Here is a 14323-nt window from a genome sequence, read left to right as displayed (position 1 = left end):
AACCAGGGCTTTACACATGCTAGGCAAGCACTCTACTAGTGAGCCAGACCCCTAGCCCTTAATAATTTTTAATGTATAGTATATATAGCAACACTATCCAAAAGAACCTTCTCTGATGATGAAAATGTTCTAGGGCTGGGGTTGTGGCTCAGTGGTAGAGCAATTGCTAGCACGTGTGAGGCCCTGAGTTGGATTCTCAGCAGCACATATAAATAAATTAAATAAAGGTCTATTGACAACTAAAAAAGAAATATTAAAAGAAAAAAATTTTAAATGTTCTATATCTGTACTGTCCAATACAGTAACCATTACCCATATTTGGCTAGTATAGTTTGAAACCTATTGACATTATACATAAGTACAGTTAGATATATTCCATTAGAAATTTTCAATTCATTGGCAGGTACTAATAGAGACACATATAAATAATTGAGATATATGTCATTCTGTTCAAGGTTTGTCTGTTAAAAGTGAGTGAATAACAAAGGGAAGTAAAATATCAAAGAGAAATTAAATATGGTTTTGGTCATGGAAGAAATGAGTTTGTAGATGAGCAGTGGTTTCTTACAAAAACAAGAATGCTTTCTATAATTGTATATAATCAAATGGACCATTTTAATGTTGGAGTATGCCACATGCATTTGTTACAAGGAATTTTTAAAAATCCTCAAATGCACACATCACAAAAACAACAAAGTAACACAGGGCAGGTTCTACATTATAAATTGCATTTACCTGAAGAGTGCTGAAAAAGTGGGCTGCTTTGATTTTTAGAGGCCCAAGATACCAGTACCTGAGGAAGACCAAGATAAATATGATTAGAATATTAAAAGATATAACAATATGATAGATAGCACTCATGATAAATGATATGTTAGAAATACACTGCTATTATGATTTGCTGCTCTGGAGGCTCTGTGGCTTAACATAAGCATACTACAGTACATTTTAATCTGTATTTCAATGCCATGGCCAACTGTATGTAATTAGACAGTAGAAAGATGTTTGCAATTTACAAGAGACAAATAACCAGAATCTGGAGCCCCTAAATTCAAAAGTATCATTATAATACAGAATTTCAACCACAAAATGCAGTTGAGAACACAGTCAAAAGAGCCGCAAAGAGAGGATGCTGAAGCCACACTGAGATGATGAAGATGCTGCACAGCCTAATGTGTTGTAGGACACACGATGGGATCCTGTACCCCATGTCCTCTCTCACACACCAACACACCAACAATTAAAACTTGTAAACCAGCATACTTTCACATTACTTGCGTTATGCAGTTTTAGTGGCAAATGTTAAACCAAAGTGAAGAGGACCCACTGAGTACTGCTAGACACATAAAAGTTACTGAAGAAAGGAAGATGCCTAGTTGGAATTAGAAAGTAGATTCCTCTTACTTAGAGAAAAAGGAACACTTAAACTGTTGGTGGGATTATAAATTAGTATAACCAGTATGGAAATCAGTAAAGAGGTTCCTCAAAAGATTAGGCATGATATGATCCAGCCACATATGATCCAGCCTTACCACTTCTTGGTATTTATTCTAAAGAATTAAAGTCCTCAGGCTATAGAGTTAGATGCATATCCAATGTTTATAGCAGCACAATTCACAATAGCCAAATTATGAAACTAGCCTGGGTATCCATCAACAGATGAATGGATAAAGAAAATATGATATATACATTAGAGTTTTATTCAGCCATAAAGAAAATGAAATTATGGCATTTTCAGGAAAATGGAAAGAACTTGAGACATTATGTTAAGTGAAATAAGCCCAACTCAGAAGGTCCAGGGTCATATGTTTTCTCACATATGTGGAAGATAGAGAGGAAAAAGGAACAGAAAGGTGGTGGTGTTAGTGGTGAGGGTCCTCTCATGAAAATCGAAGAGACCTCTCTCCTGCTAGTCTTTTGTGTAAACCTCGCTACCCCACCAGGTGGCTCCTGGCTCGAGGCAGAAGCCAGAGGGGGCCGACTCTGACCTGGAAAGGAAAAGGTTTCACACATTATACTATTTGGTGAATAGAAGGAAAGCAAGGAACCGGGGATACAGGATCACTAGGCAATGCAGAGCTGACGTGGATCTGGGGCGAAGAGTACGGGCCTCTCAGAACACACACCGAGCCGGGATCGGCTGCATTCAAGCTCTCGTTCACCTGCATCTCGCAGACAAACCGCTATGACTCAGCACTAACGATCCCACCAAAACAACTGGTCAGCCCTTCTGATCCTAAGGAAGTAAATGCCAACCGAGCCTTCATAGGCAGTGGCCACAGGATAGAAACGGGGCTTGAGAGAGACAGTCAGGACCCACCCATTGCATTGATCACCCGGCAAAGGGAACGAACTGTCACCATATGCATGGGATACCACCATGGCGGAGAACTGATGTCACCAAAACGCGGCGGAGGAGATAACTTCATTGAAACCAGTAGCAATAGCATCAAATAAATTTATAGGAGTAAACAGTAACTCAGCAGTCAAACAGAACAAGAAGTAACATGAGCAGCATGAAAAAGCAAGGAAGAAAAGGAGTACAAACAATGCAGGACAACCTAAATATTCAGGAGGACCTAGAGCCATCAGAAAAATGGTCATGTAAGGAACTCAAGGAATACCTTAGACAGATGGAATGGAACCTTAAAGAGGATACAAGACAGCAAATTCAAACAGTGAAAGAATACATTGAAAATGAATTACATAAACAGATAAAAGAAAAAGTTAAGCATCTTTATCAGGAGATAGAGATTATAAAAAAATCAAACAATAATTCTAGAAATGAAAGAAACTATAAACCAAATTAAAAACTCAAATGAGAGTATCACTAACAGAGTGGAGCAAGTAGAAGCCAGAACGTCAGATAATGAAGACAAAATATTTCATCTTGAAAAGAGTCTAGCCAACTCAGAAAGGCTGGTTAAAAATCACGAGAAAAACATCCAAGAGATATGGGATAACATAAAAAAAAACAAATTTAAGAGTCATCGGGATAGAGGAAGGCACAGAGATTCAAACCAAGGGAATGAGTAACCTGCTGAATGAAATAATTACAGAAAACTTTCCAGAAATAAAAAAGGATACGAATATACAAATTGTAGATGCATACAGGACACCGAGCACACAAAATCACAGTAGACCAACGCCAAGACACATTGTTATGAAGATATCCAATATACAAAACAAAAAGAAAATATTAAAAGCTACAAGAGAAAAGAGGCAGATTACATTCAGGGGTAAACCAATAAGGTTAACAACGGATTTTTCATCACAGATGCTGAAAGCAAGAAGATCCTGGAACAACGTATTTCAAACACTGAAAGAAAATGAATGCCAACCAAGAATTCTGTATCCAGCAAAATTAAGCTTCAGGTATGACAATGAAATAAAAATCTTTCATGATAAACAAAAGCTAAAAGTATTTGCAGCCAAAAAACCAGCATTGCAAAGCGTCTTGAGCAAAACACTACACGAGGAAGAAATGAAAAACAATAACCAAAACCATCAGTGGGAAGTGCCTCAGTAAAGACAGAGGACGGGGGGAAAGCTAATCGTGGAGAAACAAACTAAATTAGAAAAAAAAAGATAAATAATCAAACATGGCAGGAAGTACAAACCATATATAAATAGTAACTCTAAATGTTAATGGCTTAAACTCTCCAATAAAGCGACAGAGGCTGGTAACATGGATTGAAAAAACAAATCCAACAATATGCTGCCTCCAGGAGACACATCTGATTGGAAAAGACATACACAGACTCAAGGTGAAAGGTTGGGAAAAAATATACCACGCACATGGTCCTCGTAAGCAAGCAGGGGTGGCCATCCTCATATCGAATAAAATCGACTTCAAGACTTAGTTAATCAAAAGGGATAAGGAAGGACATTATATACTGTTTAAAGGAACCATTCACCAACAAGACATAACAATTATCAATATTTACGCACCAAACAATGGTGCTGCGACATTCACAAAACAAATTCTCCTCAAATTCAAGAATCAAATAGACCACAACACAATAATTATGGGAGACTTCAACACACCTCTCTCACCATTGGACAGATCCTCCAAACAAAAGTTAAATAAAGAAACTATAGAACTCAATATCACAATCAATAACCTAGACTTAACTGACATATATAGAATATATCAACCATCTTCAAGTGGATATACTTTTTTCTCAGCAGCACATGGATCCTTCTCAAAAATAGACCATATATTATGCCATAGGGCAACCCTCAGTAAATATAAAGGGGTGGAGATAATACCATGCATTTTATCTGATCATAATGGAATGAAACTGGAAATCAATGATAAAAGAAGGAAGGAAAAATCCTACATTACATGGAAAATGAACAATATGTTACTGAATGATCAATGGGTTACAGAAGACATAAAGGAGGAAATCAAAAAATTCTTAGAGATAAATGAAAATACAGACACAACATATAGGAATCTATGGGACACAATCAAAGCAGTTTTAAGAGGGAAATTCATCGCCTGGAGGTCATTCCTCAAAAAAAGGAAACACCAACAAATAAATGAGCTCACACTTCATCTCAAAGCCCTAGAAAAGGAAGAGCAAAACAACAGCAAATGTAGCAGAAGGCAAGAAATAATTAAAATCAGAGCGGAAATCAACGAAATTGAAACGAAAGAAACTATTGAAAAAATTAGCAAAACTAAAAGTTGGTTCTTCGAAAAAATAAATAAGATTGACAGACCCTTAGCCATGCTAACGAAGAGAAGAAGAGAGAGAACTCAAATTACTAACATACGGGATGAAAAAGGCAATATCACAACAGATGCTACAGAAATACAGAAGACAATTAGAAATTATTTTGAAAACCTATATTCCAATAAAATAGAAGAGAGTGAAGACATCGATAAATTTCTTAAGTCATATGATTTGCCCAGACTGAGTCAGGAGGATACACACACAATTTGAACAGACCAATATCAATGGATGAAATTGAAGAAGCCATCAAAAGACTACCAACCAAGAAAAGCCCAGGACTGGATGGGTATACAGCAGAGTTTTACATAACCTTTAAAGAAGAATTAATACCAATACTTTTCAAGTTATTTCAGGAAATAGAAAAAGAGGGAGCTCTTCCAAATTCATTCTAGGAGGCCAACATCACCCTGATTCTGAAATCAGACAAAGACACCTCAAAGAAAGCAAACTACAGACCAATATCTCTGATGAACCTAGATGCAAAAATCCTCAATAAAATTCTGGCGAATCGGATACAAAGGCACATCAAAAAAATTGTGCACCATGATCAAGTGGGATTCATCCCTGGGATGCAAGGATGGTTCAATATACGGAAATCAATAAATGTTATTCACCACATCAATAGACTCAAAGATAAGAACTATATGATCATCTCAATAGACGCCGAAAAAGCATTCGACAAAGTACAGCATCCCTTTATGTTCAAGACATTAGAAAAACTAGGGATAACAGGAACTTACCTTGACATTGTAAAAGCTATCTATGCTAAGCCTCAGGCGAGCATCATTCTGAATGGAGAAAAATTGAAGGCATTCCCTCTAAAATCTGGAACAAGACAGGGATGCCCTCTATCACCACTTCTATTCAATATAGTTCTCAAAACACTGGCCAGAGCAATTAGACAAACTAAAGAAATTAAAGGCATAAAAATAGGAAAAGAAGAACTTAAATTATCACTACTTGCGGATGACATGATTCTATACCTAGAAGACCCAAAAGGGTCTACAAAAAAACTACTAGAACTAATAAATGAATTCAGCAAAGTGGCAGGATATAAAATCAACACACATAAATCAAAGGCATTTCTGTATATCAGTGACAAACTTCTGAAACGGAAATGAGGAAAAACATTCCATTCACAATATCCTCAAAAAAAACAAAATACTTGGGAAAACCTAACAAAAGACGTGAAAGATTTATACAATGAAAACTACAGAACCCTAAAGAGAGAAGTAGAAGAAGATCTTAAAAGATGGAAAAATATACCCTGTTCATGGATAGGCAGAACTAACATCATCAAAATGGCGATATTACCAAAAGTTCTCTATAGGTTTAATGCAATGCCAATCAAAATCCTAACGGCATTTCTTGTAGAAATAGATAAAGCAATCATGAAATTCATATGAAAAAATAAAAGACCCAGAATAGCAAAAGCAATTCTAAGCAGGAAGTGTGAATCAGGCGGTATAGCGATACCAGATTTCAAACTATATTACAGAGCAATAGTAACAAAAACAGCATGGTACTGGTACCAAAACAGGCAGGTGGACCAATGGTACAGAATAGAGGACTAATCCACAAAGCTACAACTATCTTATATTTGATAAAGGAGCTAAAAGCATGCAATGGAGGAAGGATAGCATCTTCAACAAATGGTGTTGGGAAAACTGGAAATCCATATGCAACAAAATGAAACTGAATCCCCTCCTCTCGCCATGTACAAAAGTTAACTCAAAATGGATCAAGGAGCTTGATATCAAATCAGAGACTCTGCGTCTGATAGAAGAAAAAGTTGGCTCCGATCTACATATTGTGGGGTCGGGCTCCAAATTACTTAATAGGACACCCATAGCACAAGAGTTAATAACAAGAATCAACAAATGGGACTTACTTAAAATAAAAAGTTTTTTCTCAGCAAGAGAAACAATAAGAGAGATAAATAGAGAGCCTACATCCTGGGAACAAATTTTTACCCCTCACACTTCAGATAGAGCCCTAATTTCCAGAGTATACAAAGAACTCAAAAAATTAGACAATAAGATAACAAATAACCCAATAAACAAATGGTCCAAGGACCTGAACAGATACTTCTCAGAGGAGGACATACAATCAATCAACAAGTACATGAAAAAATGCTCACCATCTCTAGCAGTCAGAGAAATGCAAATCAAAACCACCCTAAGATACCATCTCACTCCAGTAAGATTGGCAGCCATTATGAAGTCAAACAACAACAAGTGCTGGCGAGGATGTGGGGAAAAGGGTACTCTTGTACATTGCTGGTGGGACTGCAAATTGGTGCGGCTAATTTGGAAAGCAGTATGGAGATTCCTGGGAAAGCTGGGAATGGAACCACCATTTGACCCAGCTATTGCCCTTCTCGGACTATTCCCTGAAGACCTTAAAAAAGCGTACTACAGGGATACTGCCACATCGATGTTCATAGCAGCACAATTCACAATTGCTAGACTGTGGAACCAACCCAGATGCCCTTCAATAGATGAATGGATAAAAAAAATGTGGCATTTATACACCATGGATATTACGCAGCACTAAAAAATGACAAAATCATCGAATTTGCAGGGAAATGGATGGCACTAGAGCAGATTATGCTTAGTGAAGCTAGCCAATCCCTAAAAAACAAATACCAAATGTCTTCTTTGATATAATGAGAGCAACTAAGAACAGAGCAGGGAGGAAGAGCAGGAAGAAAAGATTAACATTAAACAGAGACATGAGATGGGAGGTAAAGGGAGAGAAAAGGGAAATTGCATGGAAATGAAGGGAGACCCTCATTGCTATACAAAATTACATATAAGAGGTTGTGAGGGGAATGGGAAAATAAACAAGGAGAGAAATGAATTACAGCAGATGGGGTAGAGAGAGAAGATGGGAGGGGAGGAGAGGAAGGATAGTAGGGGATAGGAAAGGTAGCAGAATACAACAGTCACTAATATGGCATTATGTAAAATTGTGGATGTGTAACCGACGTGATTCTGCAATCTGCATTTGGGGTAAAAATTGGGAGTTCATAACCCACTTGAATCTAATGTATGAAATATGATATGTCAAGAGCTTTGTAATGTTGTGAACAACCAATAAAAAAAAATAAAATAAAAAAAATTTTAAAAAAACTTAATCTTAAACATCTAGCAAATAAATTTCAATAGCCTTAAAAAAAAAAAAAAAAAAGAAAATCAGAGATCAGTAGAATAAAGGAAAGGAACCAGGAGTTGGGAGGAAGGAGGAAGTACTGGGGAGTGATACTGGCCAAAATTATATTGCCATCTTGAGTGCAAGTACAAATATGTAACAACAAACCCCATCACTATGTACAACTATAATGCACCGATAAAAAATGTGGGGGGAAAAAGTAGATTCCTTTATTGAAATTTATCTGTTATCAACCATCCTACTTTCATTGCTCCCTACTGATTCTGATCCATACTCATTTAGCTCTCACTATGTATATGGAGGCAAAAAAATATAGAGTTTAAAATTCCCATCTTTGGGAGTTTATGATTAGAGAAAATAAACCCCCAAATAATAGAAAATAATACATGAATATATAGGTCATGGTTTAAACCGTTCACTATTTATCATTGGCAAGGGGAGTCAACAAAAGACAAAAATCATTAAAGGCCTAAAACCTCTGGAGCAGCCACACTTGTGAAATGAATGGCACAAGAATAAAGCAAAGGTACAGAGCTTAGAATGTAGGTTGGCCTGAGTCGGGTTTAGGTACACAAAAGAGGGAAGGAAGTCATTTTAGGCAAGAGGAGGAGCAAAGATATGGAAAATAGTGAGAGTAACAGAAAAAGAAGGAAAGCTTAAAAATAAAGATATATAAATACATAACTACGGGCCAGTGACACAGTAAGCAGAGCCTGGAATAGCAGAATGTGTACAGACTGACTCCAGAGGCAATGTGGCGCACTCCGAATCATTATTTAGGTTAATACTGTGAGGCTACTAACAAGGGCCCTGGTCATCTGATTTTTTTTTTTTTTTCCAGCTTACTTTATACTTTGATTTTTTTCCCAGTTAGCCAAGTAGAAAACATCCTGACTCAGGCAGTTTATTTCTAAATTGTCAGCAGTTCCCTCACCTCTACCAATAGCAAATTTTAATACCAAGCTTGTAGTCTTCCTATGGCCAGCTGGGGAGTGATTTCTTGTATCCCTTCTGTTTCTCCTTTCACACAAAAAGCAACTCAGTGGCCAGTCCTAGTCATGGTATAATATAACCACCACCAAATTTTAAAATTCACTGTTTGGAAACTTGTCAAAATACAGGACAAGTATGTGAGATATTCCTAAGAGGCCTGACCTGTGCTTGTATCTAATTGTTGATCAACACATTTTGGAAAGCAACTTGTTCTCATCCGCCTGTTTTAGGGAGAGCTAAGCAATTCTTCTTGGTGAGCTGTGGGAATATGAGACTGCAGATCAAACACAAGGTAATTTGTGGCATCGACATAATCATGGTATACTTGCAAATAAGAAGATGTGAAATATTTAAGACTGCAGTGTGCAATATAACACAGTAATATCTGTCTTTTGACATTTCACAGTCAGAAATTTCATTAGCAAGAATAATAAAGTGAAACAAGTAAGAGAAATTTCTGTAAAGAAAGTGTGGCAGACTTGCCTGCCAAGTACAGGAAGGGTTTCTTATTTTTAGTTGTCAATGGACCTTTATTTTATTTATTTTTTTACATGCAGTGCTGAGAATCAAACCCAGCATCTCACACATGGTAGGCAAGTGCTCTACCACTGAGCTATGATCCCAGCCCCAAGAAGGTTTTCTTGATGTGAGAGCTGTGTATGAGATCAACCACAATCAGCTAAACTACACTGAAATCTGAAGTTCTTGGCCTTAAGACAAAGAAAGACAAAAACACCATCTGCCAGGAATAAGGTGCACCTCACAGGGCACCTCCCTCAGTCCTACGGTGGAAGCCCTAGCCTCCTCAATCTCGCCTCATCAAATGGAACACAACATGCACTCTTTTCCAGCCAAGAGTTTCATTTCATACAATGGATTCTCCAAAAATAAGTCTATTGCAATGAAAGCCAGCAATGGCCCTCTAATCAGCAACTCTACAGCCTGTTCACCCATGTCACATCACAGCCAGGTGTCCACCTTTCACCCTTCTCAAAGAGAGGTAGCCAGTGGTCTCTTAATCTGTGAGGCCTTCAAAAAACAAACAAACAAAAAACACCTCTCAGGAAAGGTACCCCAATCAGGACTGTAAAAGCTCCATTAAACTGAGGCCATGCAATGCCTTCAGCTCAGAACCCAGCTGAACATGCTGCTGTATGGCAGGCATTCAGCTTCCCTTCCTTCTAGCTTGAGCCTAAATGTCCACTCAAATACTGTGACTAAAATTAGAGATGGAGCACTCTGCTCTTCAGCTCCCAACAAGCTACTGTTGAGCAAACAGGATGCAAACCTCTGGCTCAGTGTTCCTACCTCATTAATCATACCCAGTTCAACCTCCAGGCCCACCTGATTTATTCCCAGACCACTGTATTAATACCTCAAAGGCAAGGACAGAAAAAGATTTTTAAAAAACTATCAATGTAACAATCCTTTACTTGCTAACTTTGACGCCAGCATCTCTGAAGGATCCCCATCGTAGGCCAGTCATTGCAAATACAGGTTGTTCCTTTTCACCCTGGAAATGAAATATACTTCATTTAGTTTCACAAATACAATAGCTCAGAACTCTCTATGTGTAAGGACCCAGCAAGTGTTCATGCTGTCCAATAACCCAGATTCTAAAAAGTATGTTCAAACATTAAAGAAATTAACCCTCTTAACATAGGGAAAGAGAACTTGAATAATCCATACTGTAAAGTGAAAGTAATTTTTATATATTAGGTCTCATGAATCTGTCATCAAGGACATATTATCATACTCCCAGATTGTAAATTCAGGAACTATGCTAGTTCTTGAGCAAGTCACTAATCAGGTCAGCCAGAATTCCTTCTCCCTCAAAAACTTGTCCAAGGCAAAGATAACTTAAGCCTGCATTCTCTTTAAAGGACCAAGAACTCTTAAGATATAATTCTGATGTTCTAGGATATATCACCTGAATATTGGAAAACACAAATATACGTCAAGTCAGAGTAAAAAGTGATTCAGATTTAATATAATATTGTATAGCCAAATCTCACATATTAAAATTATTAAGTTTCTAACAAATTGGTGTATTAAGCAATAATGAGACAAATCATCCAACAAACAATAACCCTAAGAATTTAATACTTAAAGTATATATAATATATATCCTTAAAGTATATATAATATATATACACCAAGATTCTAGATAGAATTATTTATTTATGTATTCAAAAATCATAGCTAAATCCCAAGAGCTGAAAACTAACAGCCACCCTCAATTCTAAAGAGAGCTGACAAATGCTAGACACAATAGAGAGTTTGCTAAAAGGCAGTAGAACCAGTTATGTCATAGGTGGTTGATAAATCATTGCTTTGAACTATGTGAAACCCTAATCAATGAAACACTGCTTTGGGGAACCCCATGATACAAGGGTGCCGGGAGGATGCACATCTGCAAAGCAATTACTATTGATGGGGGAAAGTTCTGTATTTGCCATAGAACTCACTAGTTCTAAAAGCCTTGATTTCTAAATCCCAGCCTGCCCAGAGATAAAGGAGGTTGGCATAACCTGCTAAGCCCCAAATAACTTGTTTTTTCCATCTTCCTCCTGTTTTCCTGAAGAAGTTCTTCCCACTGAATCCCTCTGGTGCACTTGCCCACATAAATAGCTGCTCAGACTCCATTTTGTTGTCAAATCCTGTCTCCATCAGAGCTGGTCTCACCATGTCCTGCTTTCAATTAATAAATTAATTTTTATTTTATTTCTATAATTTCTGGTTAATTTTTCTCAGCTGATTCATACCTCTATGCAGTATAATGATCCCTTGCTGTGTGGATGGGATCATCCACATAGTCAGGATGACAATGTTTTTTGATATAATAAGTAATGCTTTTACCAAAAGCAAGACAGTAGGGTGTCCCCCACACATCACCCCACTACACTAGCAATGTGAAAGATTATGACCTGTGTGACCTTAGCACTGGAAGTTGCTGGCTTGGAAAAAGCATGCTACCTCTTCTCTCAGAAGAGGAGGGCTCTCCCAACCCTGTTGTCAGTCCCACTCCCACTACACCAAAATCAAGCAAGGAATTTCTTGGCAAATCACACATAAGTAGGAGAAGCTACAAGAAAGAGACACCAGCCTCTCATCCCTGCTAGTGCAGTAAAGAGACTGGCTTTTCTGCTCTTAGAAGCAGAGATGGCATAGAAAATGGGTGAGAGTGGGGCAACTCGCTGAGTGACCGACAAAGGACACACTGGTTTCCCAGGTGCTAAGTGGATACAATAGACGACAGCAGGATTGAGTTGTTTTGACAGTACCTCATCTAAGAGTCTGGCACGATGGCCACAGTACCCCAGAAGTGAGAGGCTATGGAAGGTACTATGCCCAGGAGTTAAGGGAGGGAGCTGAAAGAGGAGGAGCTAGAACAGATCTCCAACATCAGAAAATGACGTCAAGGGAGGCATCCCAAGGAATTCACATGTGAACCCACAAGAGAGCTTGTACTAGGGCCTCAGCCACCAAGAGAGATCTATAACACCACCTGCTAAGTAAAAAGATCTTTCTCTAACCTTTTCCCACATATCAACAGTATAGGGGCTAGAAACAGTAGAAAAGGGGAGAATAAAATGGAAGTGCAGATATTCCAAGGAGGAGTGATTACCAATCAATATAAGGAGGTGGGGGAAGATTCTGTCCATATAGTGACATCTGCACAGACCTGAAGTACACAACCAATACAGATAAGGCCAGAAAGATGATAGGGAGAAGACTGTGGCCTTGAAGGCCTTTGGCTTTTATTCAAAGATGGGACCCTACCAAAGGGCTTTGAGCAGAGTGAAGTACCCTAACTTGTCACTACATCCTGACTGTTGAAAAAAGATCACAAAGAGGTAAGGACAGAGGGAGAACAGTACAGAACCATGAAATAATCTAGACAAAAGATGACGGTGCCCAGGGCTGAGGTAGAAAAAGATGAAATGCTATATTCTGAATATCTTTTGAAGATACAGCCAAGGTGATTTCTTGCCTGCCTGTTTATGGAGCGTCAGAATGACAATGTTTTGGGATATAATAAGTAATGCTTTTACCAAAGCATAAGCAATCATGTGAAGTCCACATGATTTCATAGAAATGTTGCATACTGATCACTGGAGATTTATAAAATAGAATAGCAACTTAACACAAGTATTTTGAAGTAAGAATCCTCAATAATTCATAGGTGCTATAAGGCATGACACTTAACCCCTGAACACTGGCTTCTATCTGTGAAAACAGAGTTCTCTTTTGCTTGATATTCAAACTTATCTACAGGCGATCTACTAAGAGTATATAAAGGGTTATCACCACTGTAGACTCACCTCCTGAAACAATGAGTAGCACAAACCAGTAAATAAAATTTATTTTAAAATAAAAATTATGTGAAATTGTTGTTAATCATAAAATTAAGTGACAGACTAACCTTATAAAGCATTTACGTGAATCAAAAACCTTTCTCGCTATAATTCTGCAAAGTCATTCTCAAATATCTTAAGATGCATCTTTATGCATTCGTCAGCAATAAAAAGAGAATAAAATCATGGCATTTGCAGGTAAATGGATGGAGATGGAGAATATAATGCCAAGTGAAATTAGCCAATCCCAAAAAAACAAATGCTAAATGTTTTCTGTGATATAAGGAGGCTGATTCATAGTGGGGTTGGGAGGGGAAGCATGATAAGATTAGATAAACTCTAGATAGGTCAAGGGGAAAAGGGGAAGGGAAGGGAGGGGGCATGGGGGTAGAAATGAGGGTGGAATGAAATGGACATCATTACCCTAAATACATGTATAAAGACACAAATGGTGTGAATATACTTTGTATACAACCAGAAATATGGAAAATTGTGCTTTATATGTGTAATATAAAATGTAATGCATTTTACTGTCATACATAACAAATTAGAATAAATTTTTTTAAAAAAAAAGATGCATTCATTCATTTAACCAATAAACATTTATTGAGCACCCCACTCTAGGCCTCGTGACAAGGATGAAGGAGCTCAAAGTATAGTAGAGGCTATTTAGACTCAAATACAAACAAAAGGCACATCTATAGGTAGTTCAAATAACAGATATGTAGAAAATTATGACAGCACAAAGCACGTGCAGCTGTATAATGTGTTGGAGAACAAAAGAGGAGGTCAGGGAGAACAACACACATTTTAAAACAAAACACAAATTTATATATTTTTTTATTGACTTGTTTTGGAGGGTACAGATACCAGGGATTAAGAACAGGGGCACTTAACACTGAGCCACATCCCCAGCCCTTTCTATTTTGGGCAAGAGGAGTAATAGAGATTGAATCCAGGGATGCTTAATCACTAAGCCCCATCCTACCCTTTTTTATTTTTTATTTTGAGGCAGGGTCTCACTAAGCTGCTCATGGCCTCACTAAGTTGCTAAGG

The 14323-nt window shown here is 37.7% G+C and overlaps 1 protein-coding gene across 3 annotated transcripts in view; it reads right to left on the bottom strand.

Annotated features, from left to right (window-relative positions):
- AGK (acylglycerol kinase) overlaps positions 1-14323 on the bottom strand; it is a 97200-nt gene that overhangs the window by 20974 nt on the left and 61903 nt on the right. For all 3 annotated transcript variants that reach the window (XM_081283027.1, XM_081283028.1, XM_081283029.1), the window contains exons 10-11: positions 10343-10422; positions 736-793 (exon numbers count right to left, since the gene is read on the bottom strand). In XM_081283027.1, coding sequence (XP_081139153.1) covers positions 736-793; positions 10343-10422 — 138 coding nt within the window. The remainder of the gene's footprint in view (positions 1-735; positions 794-10342; positions 10423-14323) is intronic.

Source organism: Spermophilus citellus (assembly GCF_964194105.1).
Source record: "Spermophilus citellus genome assembly, chromosome: 3".
Lineage (NCBI taxonomy): Eukaryota > Metazoa > Chordata > Mammalia > Rodentia > Sciuridae > Spermophilus > Spermophilus citellus.
The sequence above is the reverse complement of the archived record's forward strand: the minus strand, read 5'-3'. Positions and strand labels throughout refer to the sequence as shown.